The following is a 17,694-nucleotide window of genomic DNA, read 5'->3' as shown; positions in this document are numbered from 1 at the left end:
TGCTGCACACGGGCTTTCTTTAGTCGCGGTGAGCGGGGGCTACTCTTCACTGTGGTGTGCGGGCTACTCATTGTGGTGGCTTCTCTTGTTGCAGAGCACAGGCTCTAGGCGCGCAGACTTCAGTAGTTGCAGCACGCGGGCATAGTAGTTGTGGCTCGCGGGCTCTAGAGCGCAGACTCAGTATTTGTCGCGCACAGGCTTAGTCGCTCCGTGGCATGTGGGATCTTCCTGGACCAGGGATTGAACCTGTGTCCCCTGCATTGGCAGCTTGATTCTTAACCACTGCACCACCAGCAAAGTCCTGGTCTTAATACATTTTTAAGAATATATATTTATTTATTTATGTATTTTATTTTTGGCTGTGTTGGGTCTTAGTTGTGGCATGTGGGATCTTTCGTTGCATTGTGTGGGCTTCTTTCTAGTTGTGGTGCAGGTGCTCCAGAGCGCGTGGGCTCTGCAGTTTGGTACATGGGCTCATTAGTTGGTGGAGCTCAGGCTCAGTTGCCCTGTGGTATGTGGGATCTTAGTTCCCGGACCAGGGATCGAACCCACGTCCCCTGCATTGTAAGGTGGATTCTTAACCACTGGAGCAGGAGGGAAGTCCCTGTCTTAATACTTTTATAAAGCTTTTTCCCTCAGTATTACCTAATTTGTGGTTTTTTAAAAGAAAAAAATTTCAAAACAATTTGTTGGTGTATAAATAGTAGGATAGTATTTTGATTATGTAAATTCTGAGAGTATCAGTGGTATTAAATACATGGTTCTGAAGGTTCTGAAAATTGTATTTATGGAAAAATTAATTCATCTAGTGCTGAAGAGCAGAGGAGATAAGAAGTGATCATCAGCAGGAATTGCTTCTTATTTCTCACTTAGGTAGCCTACTTTTCAGGTTCACTTAGTAGGTGTCTTATGTTCCTGTATTGAGTGCTCAGTGTTAGGTGCTTTCTTCTACTCTCTGCTAATCTTCAGAACAATTTACTGAGGAAAACTGGGTGTTTACTGAGGGAGAACTTCAGGCTTGATAGCCTAAAGTGATGTGCCCATTGTCACATACAGCTAAGATTCAAACTTCTGAATCTCTTTTTATAGGTAATCATCATGGTAGGGGGCTGAGGATTTCCATTTGAGTTTTCAATCAAAAGAATTTTCATTTTATGGTTTTGATATCTAACCAGTTCACAAATTTTACTTTAGTACATTCATTTTTTAAAAATGTATTTATTTATTTATATTTTGGCTGCATTGGGTGTTCCTTGCTGCGTGAGGGCTTTCTCTAGTTGAAGCTAGTGGGGGCTACTCTTTGTTGTGGTGTGTGGGCTTCTCATTGTGGTGGCTTCTCGTTGTGGAGCATGGGCTCTAGGCACGTGGGCTTCAGTAGTTGTGGCATGCAGGCTCAGTAGTTGTGGCTCTCGGGCTCTAGAGCACAGGCTCAGCAGTTGTGGTGCACAGGCTTAGTTGCTCCGCTGCATGTGGGATTTTCCTGGACTAGGGCTCAAACCTGTGTCCGCTGCATTGGCAGGTGGATTCTTAACCACTGTGCCACCAGGGAAATACTCACAAATTCTACTTTAAAATATGACGTTTTTGGGGCTTCCCTGGTGGGGCAGTGGTTAAGAATCCACCTGCCGATGCAGGGGACACGGGTTCATGCCCCAGTCTGGGAAGATCCCACATGCCGCGGAGCGGCTGGGCCTGTGAGCCATGGCTGCTGAGCCTGCGCGTCTGGAGCCTGTGCTCTGCAACGGGAGAGGCCACAACAGTGAGAGGCCCGCGTACCGCAAAAAAGAAAAAAAAAAAAAGACGTTTTTGCCTATATGTGTGACTGAAAAATTATTAGCGCTTCTAGAGTATTTATGCCTATTTTGGTGAGTTGCACAGGCAGAAGCAATTTGTTTCGTTATGAAGAATTTAAAAGTAAATTATCCTTAGTTGATCCTTCATGTTAATCTGTAAGGGTATCAAATTTTTCTTCCGTTAACTTCTGCTTGACTGATACACAATTGATGTACCATACAATTCACTGTAGATTGGCCTGTTCTGAACATTTCATATCAATGGAATCATATAATATGTGGCCCTCAGTGGCTACTTTCTTTCACTTAGTCTAATGTCTTCAAGGTTCATCCATGTCCTATGTACAGTACTTGTTTTCCTTTTACTGCCGAATAATACTCTCTTGTACGGGTAAGCAACATTTTGTTTATCTATTCATCAGTTAATGGATTTTTGGATTATTTCCACTTTTTGTATATTATGAGTAATGCTGCTATGACCATTCATATACAAGTTTTTGTGTAGACATATGTTTTTATTTCTCTTGGGTAAATATACACCTAGGAGTGGAATTGCTAGGCCATATGGTAATAATGTTTAATCATTTGAGGGACTGGCAAACTGTTTTCCAGAGTGACTGCACTGTTTTACAGTCCCACAAGCATTGTATCAGGGTTCCAAATTCTCCACAACCTAACAAATAAATGTTAACATGTGTTATTTTGATTATAGCCATCTTGGTGGGTGTGAAATCTTCATCTCACTGTGGTTTTGATTTAATTTCTCTCGTGGCTAATGATACTGTACATCTTTTCATGTGCTTATTAGCCAATTATGTATCTTTTTTTACAAAAATACATTCAACATTTTTTAAGCTATCTTAAAATTATCCAGGCTAAAGTAGGCATTCTGTTACCATGAGCTATTTATGTCTAATCTATAGTACCAGCTAATAACAGCTGAACAGTTATTAGGAACACATTTCACACTTATCACCACATTCTCTTTTTATTTTTCACTCTGTCTATTCCTTTCCTTGTCCCATATTATTAAATACATCTATTACTGTAATGTATAATATAGACAAATTAATAACTGGTGTTTATTGAGGGCTTTATGTGCCAGGCACATGGGTTGAATGCTCTACATGTATTATCTTAAATTCTCACAATTCTAGAAAATGAAGGTAGTGTTACTGTTATAGATGAGGAGGCTTGCCTGAAGTCATACTTACTATCTTGTGGCCAAAAAATAGACCAAAACAAATTGTTATCGTGTGTTTTTCAGTATATTTTGTGGTCGACACCCCATGTCCAAAAAACACACATTTTCTGCCTTTGAGTCTTAAATTCTTTAGTAGTAAATCACTGGTCTCTTATTGTTGGCTGGTCACTGTCCCTGTGGCTTTATGAGTATAATTTAAAACTGACCTGAGTCTGGAACTTCCCTGATGGTGCAGTGGTTAAGAATCCACCTGCCAATACAGAGGACATGGGTATGAGCCCTGGTCTGGGAAGATCCCACATGCCGCAGAGCAGCTAAGCCACAACTACTGAGCCTGTGTGCTAGAGCCCGTGAGCCACAACTGCTGAAGCCTGCGTGCCTAGAGCCAGTGCTCCGCAACAAGAGAAGCCACCGTAATGAGAAGCCTGCGCACCACAACAGAGTAGCCCCTGCTCACCGCAACTAGAGAAAGCCCGCACGCAGCAACGAAGACCCAATGCAGCCAAAAGATACATAAATTTTAAAAAGAAAAAAAAAACTGAACTGAGTCTTCTATAAAACTTCTATTTACCACTTTAAATTTTTAGTTTAAAACAATAGCCTTGGGCTTCCCTGGTGGCTCAGTGGTTGAGAATCCGCCTGCTGATGCAGGGGACATGGGTTCGTGCCCCGGTCCGGGAAGATCCCACATGCCGCGGAGCGGCTGGGCCCGTGAGCCATGGCCACTGAGCCTGTGCGTCCAGAGCCTGTGCTCTGCAATGGGAGAGGCCACAACAGTGAGAGGCCTGCGTACCGCTAAAAAAAAAAAAAAAAAAAATGCTCAGTATTGAATAATGTATGTATTGTTAGTGAGAATTGTGTTTGCCTTATTTTATTATTTAAACATTAATCATTATATTTTTGTAGGAGAACGTCCGTATAAATGTGAGCTTTGTCCTTATTCAAGTTCTCAGAAAACTCATCTAACCAGACATATGCGTACTCATTCAGGTTGGTAAGAAATTGGAATTTTTCTATCATTTTTGTAAACTACCATTATAAGGAAGTTCTTCTAGATCTGGAACTGGGTCATTATTTATGATTTATTTTTAATACAATTTGGATACTTATATACTTTTAATAATTTCAGTGTGTGGTTGCTGGGTTCCAGGGATTCCTACTTAGCTGCTTTCCTGAAATTTGGGTTTGTTCTCTTGAGAGTTGATAAGGTTTCTGAGGATTGATTAACAAAAGCCAAACTTTAAGGAATGATTGATAATCCAGGATCCCAATTTATTAACCTATAATAAATAAAATACAGGACTATAACAAGTGAGAGATTTATCCACTCTAGAACTGAAATAATCATGGTCACCATCCAGAATTGGTCCCCATTATGAAGGTATATAGATGGCAAAGTTAAAAAGTCAATATTAGCATAGGTGGTCTTGAATGGATAATTATTTCATTTTGGCCACACTGACCCTTGGGTGGTCCTGGAGATATTGACATGATCCACAGCTCTTCCTTTCCTTTTCTCAGTAAATATGTTACCATTTCATCTTGGATGAAATATTTCATACTGGAGGAAATACATCCAGTTTGTATTTGTCTTTGTAATATTTTTGTAGGTATCACACTGGGTAGTTAGTTACCCCATCCTGCTAACATAGGAATTCATTTCCCATTGTGAGCACAGTGAATGTTTGTTAAAGGGAATTGACATCTTACTAAGTTTTTTCACAGACTACTCTTTTTTTAACATCTTTATTGGAGTATAATTGCTCTACAACAGTGTGTTAGTTTTTGCGTTATAACAAAGTGAGTTAGCCATACATATACATATATCCCCATATCTCCTCCGTCTTGTGTCTACCTCCCACCCTCCCTAGCCTACCCCTCTAGGTGGTCACAAAGCACCAAGCTGATTTCCCTATGCTATGTGGCTGCTTCCCACTAGCTATTGATTTTACATTTGGTAGTCTATATATGTCCATGCCACTCTCTCACTTCATCCCAGCTTACCCTTCCCCATCCCTGTGTCCTCAAATCCATTCTCTACATCTGCGTCTTTATTCCTGTCCTGCCCCTAGGTTCTTCAGAACTTTTTTTTTTTTTTAGATTTCATATATATGTGTTAGCATACAGTATTTGTTATTCTCTTTCTGACTTACTTCACTCTGTATGACAGACTGTAGGTCCATCCACCTCACTACAAATAACTCCATTTCATTTCTTTCTATGGCTGAATAATATTCCATTGTATGTATGTGCCACATCTTCTCTATCCATTCATCTGTCGAGAGACACGTAGGTTGCTTCCATGTCCTGTCTATTGCAGATAGAGCTGCAGTGAACACTGTGGTGCATGCCTCTTTTTGAATTATGGTTTTCTCAGGGTATATTCCTGGTAGTGGGATTGCTGGGTCATATGGTAGTTCTATTTTTAGTTTTTTTTTTCTTTAACTTAAAAAAAATTTATTTTTATTTATTTATTTTTGGCTGCAGTGGGTCCTTGTTGCTGCATGTGGGCTTTCTCTAGTTGCGGTGAGCGGGGTTACTCTTCCTTGCGGTGAGCAGGCTTCTCATTGTGGTGGCTTCTTTTGTCGTGGAGCATGGGCTCTAGGCACACAGGCTTCAGTAGTTGTGGCTCGCGGGCTTTAGAGCACAGGCTCAGTAGTTCTGGAACACACACTTAGTTGCTCTGCCACATGTGGGATCTTCCCGGACCAGGACTCGAACCCTTGTCCCCTGCATTGGCAGACGGATTCTTTTTTTTTTTTCTTTTTTTTTTTTCCGGTATGCGGGCCTCTCACTGTTGTGGCCTCTCCCGTTGTGGAGCACAGGCTCTGGACACGCAGGCTCAGCGGCCACGGCTCACGGGCCCAGCCACAAAGCGGCATGTGGGATCTTCCTATACCAGGACACAAACCCGCGTCTCCTGCATTGGCAGGTGGACTTTCAACCACTGCGCCACCAGGGAAGCCCTGGCAGGTGGATTCTTAACCACTGCACCACCAGGGAAGCCCTATTTATAGTTTTTTAAGGAATCTCCATACTGTTCTCCATAATGGCTGTATCAGTTTACATTCCCACCAGCAGTGCAAGAGGGTTCCCTTTTCTCCACACCCTCTCCAGCATTTATTGTTTGTAGATTTTTTGATGATGGCCATTCTGTGAGGTGATACCTCGTTGTAGTTTTGATTTGCATTTGTCTAATGATTAGTGATGTTGAGCATCCTTTCATGTGTTTGTTTGTGATCTGTATATCTTCTTTGGAGAAATGTCTTTTTAGGTCTTCTGTCCATTTTTGGTTTGGCGTGTTTGTTTTTTTGATGTTGAACTGCATGAGCTGCTTGTAAATTTTGGAGATTAATCCTTTGTCGGTTGCTTCATTTGCATATATTTTCTCCCATTCTGAGGGTTGTCTTTTCGTCTTGTTTATGGTTTCCTTTGCTGTGCAAAAGCTTTTGAGTTTCATTAGGTCCCATTTGTTTACTTTTGTTTTTATTTCTATTTCTCTAGGAGGTGGGTCAAAAAGGATCTTGCTGTGATTTATGTCATAGGGCGTTCTGCCTGTGTTTTCCTCTAAGAGTTTTATAGTGTCCGGTCTTACATTTAGGTCTTTAATCCATTTTGAGTTTATTTTTGTGTATGGTGTTAGGGAGTGTTCTAATTTCATTCTTTTACATGTAGCTGTCAGTTTTCCCAGCACCTCTTATTGAAGAGGCTGTCTTTTCTTCATTGTATATTCTTGCCTCCTTTATCAAAAATAAGGTGACCATATGTGCTTGGGTTTATCTCTGGGCTTTCTATCCTCTTCCATTGATCTATATTTCTGTTTTTGTGCCAGTACCATACTCTCTTGATTACTGTAGCTTTGTAGTATAGTCTGAAGTCAGGGAGCCTGATTCCTCCATCTCCGTTTTTCTTTCTCAAGATTGCTTTGGCTGTTCGGGGTCTTTTGTGTTTCCATGCAAATTGTGAAATTTTTTGTTCTAGTTCTGTGAAAAATGCCATTGGTAGTTTGATAGGGATTGCATTGAATCGGTAGATTGCTTTGGATAGTATAGTCATTTTCACAGTGTTGATTCTTCCAATCCAAGAACATCATATATCTCTCCATCTGTTTGTATCCTCTTTAATTTTTTTCATCAGTGTCTTATAGTTTTCTGCATACAGGTCTTTTGTCTCCTAGGTAGGTTTATTCCTAGGTATTTTTTGTTGTTGTTGCAGTGGTAAATGGGAATGTTTCCTTCATTTCTCTTTCAGATTTTTCATCATTAGTGTATAGGAATGCAAGAGATTTCTGTGCATTAATTTTGTATCCTGCTACTTTACCAGATTCATTGATTAGCTCTAGTAGTTTTTTGCTAGCATCTTTAGGATTCTCTATGTATAGTATCATGTCACCTGCAAACAGTGACAGCTTTACTTCTTTTCCAATTTGGATTCCTTTTATTTCTTTCTCTTCTCTGATTGCTGTGGCTAAAACTTCCAAAACTATGTTGAATAGTACTGGTGAGAGTGAAGAACTTTGTCTTGTTCCTGATGTTAGAGGAAATGGTTTCATTTTGTCACCATTGAGAATGATATTGGCTGTGGGTTTGTCATATATAGCCTTTATTATGTTGAGGTAAGTTCCCTCTGTGCGTACGTCCTGTAGGGTTTTTATCGTAAATCGGTGTTGAATTTTGTCAAAAGGTTTTTCTGTATCTATTGAGATGATCATATGGTTTTTCTCCTTCAGTTTGTTAATATGGTGTATCACATTGATTGATTTCCGTATATTGAAGAATCCATGCATTCCTGGGATAAACCCCACTTTATCATGGTGTATGATCCTTTTAATATGCTGTTGGATTCTGTTTGCTAGTATTTTGTTGAGGATTTTTGCAACTCTGTTAATCAGTGCTATTGGCCTGTAGTTTTCTTTCTTTGTGACATCTTTGTCTGGTTTTGGTATCAGGGTGATGGTGGCCTCGTAGAATGAGTTTGGGAGTGTTCCTCTCTCTACTATATTTTGGAAGGTTTGAGAAGGATAGGTGTTAGCTCTTCTCTAAATGTTTGACAGAATTTGCCTGTGAAGCCATCTGGTCCTGGGCTTTTGTTTGTTGGAAGATTTTTTAATCCCAGTCTCAATTTCAGTGCTTGTGATTGGTCTGTTTATATTTTCTGTTTCTTCCTGGTTCAGTCTTGGAAGGTTGTGCTTTTCTAAGAATTTGTCCATTTCTTCTAGGTGGTCCTTTTTATTGGCATATAGTTGCTTGTGGTAATCTCTCATGATCCTTTGTATTTCTGCAGTGTCAGTTGTTACTTATCCTTTTTCATTTCTAATTCTATTGATTTGATTCTTTTCCCTTTTTTTTTTGATGAGTCTGGCTAATGGTTTATCAGTTTTGTTTATCTTCTCAGTACTACTCTTTTTAAGATGTAAAAAATATTTTCTTCAACAAAAATTATTTTCCTCTCACCAAATACTTGATGGTTACTATGGAGGCACTTTTTTTTTTGGCTGCGCAGCTTTCAGGATCTTAGTTCCCTGAACAGGGATTGAACCTGTACCCCCTGAAGTGGAAGCACAGAGTCCTAACTGCTGGACCACCAGGGAATTCCGTGGAGGCACTATTTAATAGCTGGGTCATTTGATACATTTTATGGTTTGAGAGTCTTTTTATGAATTTTCATTTTTTTTTTTTTTTTTTTTTTTGGCCACGCCAGGCAGCATGTAAGGTCTTAGTTCCCCCACCAGTGATCGAACCCATGCCCCTTGCATTGGGAGCTCAGTGTCTTAACCATTGGACTGCCAGGGAAGTCCCTAGAATAAGTTTTAAATAATTTTTATTAAGGTTTAATTTACACATATGAAAATGCATGCATCTTAGGTATACGGGGCAGTCACTTTATGTATGTTTTCTCTTGTTTGACTACCACCATCTAGGTGGAGACATGAAATGTTTTACCACCTTCGGAAAAATTACCTCCTTACCCTTTCTAGTCAGTACTCCCATAGTCCCCGCTCAACTGATACTCTGACTTATGCTAAAAAATGTAACATCTTTCTGTAAAATATTTTTGAGATTGATTTTATGCTACATTTTCAGAACTCTGTATTTATTGCTGAGTAGTATGCCCCTGTTACTCACTAATAAAAATTTCCCTTGTTACTCTTTCTGGGCTCTTCTTGATAAGAATGTGTAAAGCTTATAAAACTCCCTTTTTGAATTTGTCTTACATCTATAAATTAATTTGGGAAGAATTAAACACACATCTGACATTTATAAAGATGAAAAACAGGTAAATTTTACTAGAACTGGAGAAGGGAATTAAGTTTAAAACTGTTGGTACAGGGCAAAAGAATTTTCATTCAGCTAGGTATTAATAAGCTAAACTTGATGAATTGATTTTCCAATACAAGAAAGATTTGATGGCAATAAAGCAAAAATTTGGGTGGGGTGAATGAATCATATAAATGATGTCACTTTTATACAGAGTCCTAGGAACTCCCATTCTCTGACCGTTTCACAGGTGGAGGCTTGCATTTTGTTTGATGCTGGCTGTGAAAATACTCTCATTCATTAGGGCTTATAAAATGATGACATTTTCTTTATAATTCTTTTAAGAGCACAAATATTTTCCGGAAGAGAAACTCCATTTATCAGCTGTTTGTTTACTCAAAAGTAGGGTTTATGTACTAAGGCAGGATAAGCACATGAAATCTTCCCTTTTGTTTACCTATTCTAAAACTTACCAGTTCATTCCAAAAGTGATGACTTACAGATAATGTGTATTGACTGCTTGGCTATCTGTGCTTTGCTAAGAGCTCTATGTGGATTAGATTATTTATATCTCACAACACTTAAGAATACTTTACAGATGAGGAAATTGAGCCTTAGAGAGTTTTCAGTACCTTGCTCAAGATTTCACAGTAAGTTGCAGAGCCCATATTTGATCTCCCCATGTAGTTTTACTGTAGAACAGGTTCTTAACCATTATGTCACATATCTTTTCCCCATTCTGTATCTATATATGTTAAGTAAACGTTTGTCTCCATTAAAGTCATACAATGGAGAGGACAAGATAGAGCGAAGTATAGAGTAATGTAGCGTGTTGTTAGAAACCTCTATTTATGAACCTGTTAGTGGACTAATATGGAAAGAGTTGTCCAGTTAGCTGCGTTTACAGTCTGACATAGGTGGATAAGTTTTTGTTTTTGTAATCGAGTATTCTATTATCAGACATTTTTTAAACATGTAAAGCTTACCATCTACATGGTTTTACTTCATGTCTGAGTAGTTTTGCTTTATGAAAAAATTAAATAAAATTTGATGTAAATTTGAGAATGTTTGAGAGATGAATTTTCATAAATGTCAATTTCCATTTTTCTGCTATGCATTCCATTGGACCAGTGGGGTATGGATACCATTTGGTAATATTTGCTAGAGTGTGATCTAGATGGGTATGTATTCAGGTAGAATGAGTTAATCTTAATGCCTTTAATTTGGGGGTTGGGGGTGGGCTTCTGGTCTTGTATGTACCTGTGATTATTACTTTCTTTGCTAATTTTATATACCATATATATTTGTATGCCCGTTTTCATTTACCTAGTTTCTTTTTTTTTTTTTTTTTTTTTTTTTAAAGCGGTACGTGGGCCTCTCACTGCCGCAGCCTCTCCCGTTGCGGAGCGTGGACGCACAGGCTCAGCAGCCATGGCTCACGGGCCCAGCCGCTCCGCGGCATGCGGGATCTTCCCAGACCGGGGCACGAACCCGTGTCCCCTGCATCGGCAGGCGGACTCTCAACCACTGTGCCACCAGGGAAGCCCCATTTACCTAGTTTCTTTGCCCATTCTTTAGAAGGTGGGAGAAAATCAAGAAAAGATTTCTGGCTTGTTATATTTTTGCTGTAGAATAGAAACTCCACCAGTGAAAAAGTTTGCTAAGTGAAACTTGACTCAGCTCTTGACATGATGCACAAAAGGGTTAAATTTAAAGAAAAATCCTTTTGCTCCCTGAAGCCAAAGCATTCTTTTAAAACTTTCACATGGAAGGTCTGGGAGTGTAGCTTAGAGTATATAATATTTCTTTTGAAGTCTCAACGTTTATCTGAAATGTATGGGATTTTTATGTTCTATTCCATAATACATTTGTTTTAAGTAAACATAAAAACTTTAAACTTATCTTATCTCTGAGTGCCCTTGCCCCAAAATTAACATCAAGAGCCCTAGTCACTTTTCCAGTAATTTTGTATTTCTTGATGAATCTGTGTCCTTTATTAGTGCTTGAGAGCCCTAGCTTGATGAACTTTTTAGAGGATGGTGATTAATTAACTGAGATAATTATTCTCCTCCCATTTGTTATGAGAATCAATGTCAAGGGATGGAGGAAGGATATACAAATAAATATGGTAAATGTAATTTGCATGATAAAGTCTTCAAGAAATAGTTTTGGTGGTTTTTTGTTTGTTTGTTTGTTTACATATATCCAATTCCTTATAAGTATGCTTGAGTAAATCTTGAATTCATTTCTTAATGTATGCCTTCTGCAACATCTCTTGTTTACCTTCAGGTGAGAAGCCATTTAAGTGTGACCAGTGCAGTTATGTGGCCTCTAATCAACATGAAGTAACCCGTCACGCAAGACAGGTTCACAATGGGCCTAAACCTCTTAACTGCCCGCACTGTGACTACAAAACAGCAGATAGAAGTAACTTCAAAAAACACGTGGAGCTACATGTTAATCCACGGCAGTTCAACTGCCCTGTATGCGACTATGCAGCTTCCAAGAAGTGTAATCTGCAGTATCATTTCAAATCTAAGCATCCTACTTGTCCTAATAAGACCATGGATGTCTCAAAAGTGAAACTAAAGAAAACCAAAAAGCGAGAGGCTGACTTGCCTGATAACAAAACCACCAATGAGAAAACAGAAACAGAGCAGTCAAAAATGAAGGGGGATGTGACTGGGAAGAAAAACGAGAGGTCTGTAAAAGTGGAGAAAAAAGATAATGTTTCAAAAGAGAAAAAGCCCTGTAGTAATGCCTCAAACCAAGTGACTACCAGAACTCGCAAGTCGGCAATGGAAGCTAAAGAAATGGATGTGCACCCAGGAAATAATTCAGAAAAAATCTGTAAAAGCAAGAAAAGCAAAAGGAAGACAGAAGCTGAAACCCATTCCTTACAAGAACCTGTTAATGATGAGGAACCTGTGACAAAAAGGAAAAAGAAGGCAGAAAGCAAATCCAGGAATAGTCAGGAAGTGCCAAAGGGTGACAGCAAAGTAGAGGAGAATAAAAAGCAAAGTATTTGCATGAAAAACAGTGCAAAGAAGAAAACTCTGAGAAGTAAGTCATGTAAAAAAAGCAGCAAGCCTGCTCAGAGGAGGCCCACTCAGATAGAGCCTCGTCCTCCCACGGAGTCTGCTGAGGGGGGACCTGTTCAGACGGAGCCTCCTCCTGCTACCCCCCCATGTCCTCCTCCTCCTCCTCTTCCCCCCGTGGGGCATGCCGAGGTCGAGGTTGTTCAGACGGAGCCTCCTCCTCCTCCCCCCCCATCTCCTCCTCCTCCTCTTCCACCTCTTCCCCCCGTGGGGCATGCTGAGGTCGAGGTTGTTCAGAAGGGGCCTGTTCATGCGGAGCCTCCTCCTCCCATGGAGCCGGTGCCCCAAAGGTCTCCTCAAAAAGATAATGGAAAGGAAAAGTCCAACATGCAGAGTGAAATGGCACAGAAGGAGCAAGTCCTCATTGAAGTTGGCTTAGTGCCTGTTAAAGACAGGCAGCTTCTAAAGGAAAGTGCCGGTGCACAGGATCTCTTACCACCATCACCACCTCTGCCAAAGGAAAACTTAAAAGAGGAAGAGTCAGAAGACCAAAAATTAGTCCCTGCAGGCGAAGGACATAAAGAAGCTCCTCTTCAAAAAGTGGAAGCAGAAGAGGCAGATAAGAGTCTAGTTGGTCTTGCTGCTGTTACCAAGGCATCTGCCAATATTTTACCCTCTGAACAAAACTTGAATATGCCAGAGGGTGAACCTTTAGATGGTAAACATCAGGCTGACGCTATGCTTTGTGAAATGAAGATGGACACTGATGAGAAGAAAACAGAGAATCCCCCCGGCAGAGACTTGGCGGTTGAAGAACCAACTTCACCACCACTTCTTCCTCTACCGCTAGAAAAATGTGAAGCAGTGTCCACAGCTACTGTGGCATCACCTCCTGTCACCGTGGCAGTAAATGAGTCTCAGGAAATGGATGAAGACGAAGGCATCCACAGTCATGATGGAAGTGACCTAAGTGACAACATGTCAGAGGATAGTGATGATTCTGGATTGAATGGGGCTCGGCCAGTTCCACAAGAGACTAGTAGAAAAAATGGCAAGGAAGCCTTGGCAGTCAAAGTGGCCGAGGGAGATTTTGTTTGTATCTTCTGTGATCGTTCTTTCAGAAAGGAAAAAGATTACAGCAAACACCTCAATCGCCATTTGGTTAATGTATACTTCCTTGAAGAGGCAGCTCAAGGGCAGGAGTAAATAAACCTTGGGCAAGGCTTCAGTTCTTAGTTTGTAAGGTCTGTGACATTTTGTATTCATTTGTAGTAATAGACAACCTTTTGTTTTTAAAATTGCTTTAATTAGTATCCAATCATGATTTTTAAGTGGCATTCTTTTCCTTAGGAATCCCTGTACCTATTGATGTACACATTTTAGCAAATCCAAGGGAGTTAGTGTAATAAACCAGCAGACATCTAAATCTATTAGCTTTTGCTTTCAATTGAACCCAGAAGGCCAAGGTGGTATTATTAGAGCATTCTATCGATTTGTTCAGCTATACCTTGCAAGTTTTTCCCTCATGTCTATCTACCTGTTTTACGTTAGTTTATTCTTATTCCTTGTTTAGCTCTGTAAAAATTAGCATACTTAAATAGCAAATTACTTGAAGAATTTGCCTGCTTTATATAAAGTTAGCACTTTAAAATTGTTTTAGAAACGAGAAAAGACATTTAAATTGAAGAGAACTTCTTCCAACAATGGACGTTATATTAGTCCAATTATTTACTTCCTGAGTTTTGATCAGTATATGTGTTTTGTGTATGTCAACCGTCATAAAAAGTGATTTTGGTGGGTTTTTTTTTTTTTTTTTTTTTTGGTGCTTTAATGCCTTAAGATGTTGCACATTGTTGTTTTTAACCTATGCAGTTAAATTTTTTCTAGAAATAGCATTTGTGTTGTAACACTTTATATATGCATGTTCATTTTGACCTCTTTGGAGGGATGCTTAAGTCTTGTTTGCAAAAGAGCAGTTTTCTTTTCCCCTGCTGCAATTGTCTTTTTTGCAGAATATTAGTCTGTTCAAATTTGTGAGCAAATGAAAGATGCAGGTTCAGTCCATTGATTTTGATTTTAACATCTTATATCTATGCCAGAATCTGTATTTCATATATAAGTTATTTATTTTAAATTGATGTGGTGAATCACAGCTCTCAGTTTGAACTTTACAATAAATAAACCACTAGGCTCTATACTGAATGGATTTTTATCTCAAGTACCAACCAACCGTAAGTAAACTTTTGGTCTGTTTTAGTAGATTTACTTCCTAAATGTATGGTGTTAAATCGTATCTTAGAGGAAAACCTCTTCTCATAGATGGTTGGTGTTTTTATGGCTACTCCGCTGAATAAAGAACTGTAATTTTTATTTGGAAGCTGCAAATCTGGAATTAGGAGGCATAATTACTCCTTCAAGTTATACAGGATATCAGTTTGTGAGATTCCAAAGCCATAGCAATTATGTGGAAAACCTAGGATGAAAAAGGTAGTATGAGTGCTGGTAGACCAGCTGCTACTTCCTGTGAATTCAATGAAAAAGGCCTGGTGAAAGTTAAGTTCAGTCCAGATTAAAAAATCATACTTTCTCAGGGATGTCCTGGCTGTTCCCGGGACAGCCTTTTTCTACAGGTGAGGCCTCGAATAGAAGCTATTCTGGTGTTCCTACAGGGCCACTTTGTATGGAAAAGAGTATGTACCCCATATTTGTTAGTAGGTTCTTTGGCCAGTCACCAAAGAATATGAAAGACTCTAACATAGGTTTTTTTCCTTGCTGATAAGTTATTCATTACAGTAAAATAAAATATGATCCCATTAGGGAACTTTGATTCCGATCCTCCCATGTTCTATTCTGAAGTAACCACTTTATATTTCATTTATTTTCTTTTGTCTGGTGATCTCTGAGGCAGGTTTCAGAGTTTGGCAATGCAACATGAAAGATTAGGAAAAGTATTAAAGTGTGGGTAGAAAACTTATTAACCTGAGAGTGGAATTTAAGGTAAAAGACATTTGAACCTTGGAATTGGCTGGGAGGCCAAAGATTTAAAGAAGCAGAAGATTTTCTCAAGACATGAGTAAGTTGTTTGTTACTGGTGTGTGTTTTGTGTGCATGATGGGGATTTGTAAATGATGTTGAATTCTAGGTGAATTCTCAGCTCTGACAATCATTGTCAAACAGATCAATCTGCAAATATTTATGTTTTAAAACTTAAATTATAAAGCTAGTTAAACCTTTCTAACAACTAGATTTAATATTCATGGATACATTTTATGTTAAAAAGTTACCTTTTACAGTACATATGAAAATATTCGTGTTAAGTTCAAATTGGAGATTGGGAATCAGTTTGGGGAAGAGGTTTTGTGGATTCTTTGACTCTTCAAAAGAAAAAAATATGACTTCTGGGGAATTGGACTAATTTTCTTATTTAGATTTAAAACTAGATTTCCAAAAACAAAAATGTGAAGGAAATTAAAACCCCTTATTATTAAAGTGATCTGTGAAAACATTGTTACTGGAAATTGAATGAACTTGAGGCCTTTCCTCCAGAAAACAAGGACTTGATTGTCAGGCCTATATTAGGTTCTGAACCTTAATGCCATGTATTTGTTCTTATTAAAAATTGTTTCATTGAAAAGTATATTAGTAATATGGACTTCTGGTCTAGTTGGGAGTTCTTCCATTTGAAAAATGTGCTATTTGCATGAGACTGTTTGAGTCTTTTTGTTTTCTCAGTTTCCCTTCCACTGGATAGGATTGAAGCTAGACTTTACCTTTTGATAACAGAATAAAAAGTGAACATCTTGTTTATAAATTGATGTTTAGTATTAGAGTGAAAGTTGAAATACTTAGAATACATTATAAGCCTAAAGCTAGGTAGCCTTGTAAAAATAGATCTCTTTTAACTATCTTCTGCACCTATATTCACATTGCTTTTCAAGATATTTTAAGTTACATTTTTTTCCTCTTTTCAGAGCTGCTTCTTTGGGGCTCTTTTTTTTTTAAATTGAGGTGTAATTTACAAAGGGCTACATTTTTTTGATAAGACTTCTTATAACTATTGCTAGATGTTTTGCTCTAGTCTTCCAGGAAGGGCCATTTTATTTTTTAGAGTCACTTCTAAAGTCATGTGGTCCTTAACTTTGGGGACTCTTGCATCTGAGTGCTAATTCAGATTTAAGCCTAAGTAACCTCATTGCCTCTCACCCCATGAATGTTGACAATGGATGAAATACTTTGCTGTAGTTCTGTACTAAAATGCTGGGGAAGAAACTTAATTTTCTTTTTTGCAGAAATCAGGAAAACAGCTACTGTGCAGAGTTTCCTTTTGACCTCAGCAGATGAACTGGACTTGATAGTGTTAATTCAGATTTAAGAAATTATCTGAATCTTGATTTGAGTTGATTTGGGATCTACATGCAATATTAACTAGATCGGATACCTTTTATATTTTCACACATATACATAGGCTCTCCTCACCCTCATCAACATCCATTAGTTATTGAACTTTGTGAACTGGCATTGAAACATTACAACAATGTTTTGTTGCACCAGTTTTGTAAAGTTTTACAGTGCAATACCTGTTACTTTTCAGAGACAAACCAAAGGTTAATTTCTCAAGGATCTTGCGTTTGTGTTAGCAGCATTTGATGGAGTATCTTTTTTTTTTATATATATACATTTGTAATAGATGAAAAATAAATCAGATTGCAAATCTTTTTTTTTTTTTTGAAGCAAACCATGTACCAGGTTTTTGGTCCAAATTGTGTAGGATAAGTTAAATTGCATTCTATTAACCCATATGAGTGTATTTCTGTATGCATAGTTATGTTGGAATAAAGTTTTAAAAAGCATTTTATGCCTTTGTTTATTTTTGGTACATCAAATGTCAAGGAAGCCACATTTATTTGGCCGGAACTGCAAGTGTATTAATAATTCTCAAAATATTTTCCCCCTGATAACCTAGGTAAGTAGAAAGGTGGTGGAAGTCTTTATTTGAGGTAAACAATCCAGTGGGTAGTAGTCCAAGTCCTCTCTTCCTATAATCTGCATTCTGGGAAGTGGATGTGGAGGTAGGGGAGAAACAACCTGAAAACAACTTTATAGGAAGTTTTATGTGGTGATTTTTTCCGAACCACAGGTCCCCTTAACAGTTGTAATATACATGTCCATTCTCAGTAGCAGGCCTGGTATCAGTAAATTTTCACGCATAATTGGAAAAAGATGCATTGAAGGGAAAATAAGATTAATTTACATTGAATGTTCACTGAATGCTAGGGCAGTATTTTAAGAGTTTTACTCTACTAATGGAAGTCTGAGATGAAAATGAAATCGAAGGGAAAGCGATAAGCCATATTGTAGTAAGATTCTGCTTCCTTTGTTAATGGAAATAAACAGTTGTGCTG

General features: G+C 38.6%; 1 protein-coding gene across 12 annotated transcripts in view; it reads left to right on the top strand.

Moving 5' to 3' along the window:
• The window catches only part of LOC131758722 (RE1-silencing transcription factor-like), a 161,613-nt gene extending 144,485 nt beyond the window's left edge, over positions 1 to 17,128 (top strand). For 9 of the 12 annotated variants that reach the window (XM_067035750.1, XM_067035753.1, XM_067035752.1 and 6 more), the window contains 2 exons: positions 3,904 to 3,987; positions 11,544 to 17,128. In XM_067035750.1, the coding sequence (XP_066891851.1) occupies positions 3,904 to 3,987; positions 11,544 to 13,498 (2,039 nt within the window). In that variant the 3' untranslated portion in view covers positions 13,499 to 17,128. The remainder of the gene's footprint in view (positions 1 to 3,903; positions 3,988 to 11,543) is intronic. The other 3 variants (XM_059067171.2, XM_067035756.1, XM_067035757.1) reach the window with 1 other exon arrangement.
• The last annotated feature ends 566 nt before the right edge of the window (positions 17,129 to 17,694 follow it).

The sequence above is a fragment of the Kogia breviceps genome, chromosome 6 (assembly GCF_026419965.1).
Source record: "Kogia breviceps isolate mKogBre1 chromosome 6, mKogBre1 haplotype 1, whole genome shotgun sequence".
Taxonomy (NCBI): domain Eukaryota; kingdom Metazoa; phylum Chordata; class Mammalia; order Artiodactyla; family Physeteridae; genus Kogia; species Kogia breviceps.
This window is presented reverse-complemented; position numbering and strand designations above follow the sequence as displayed.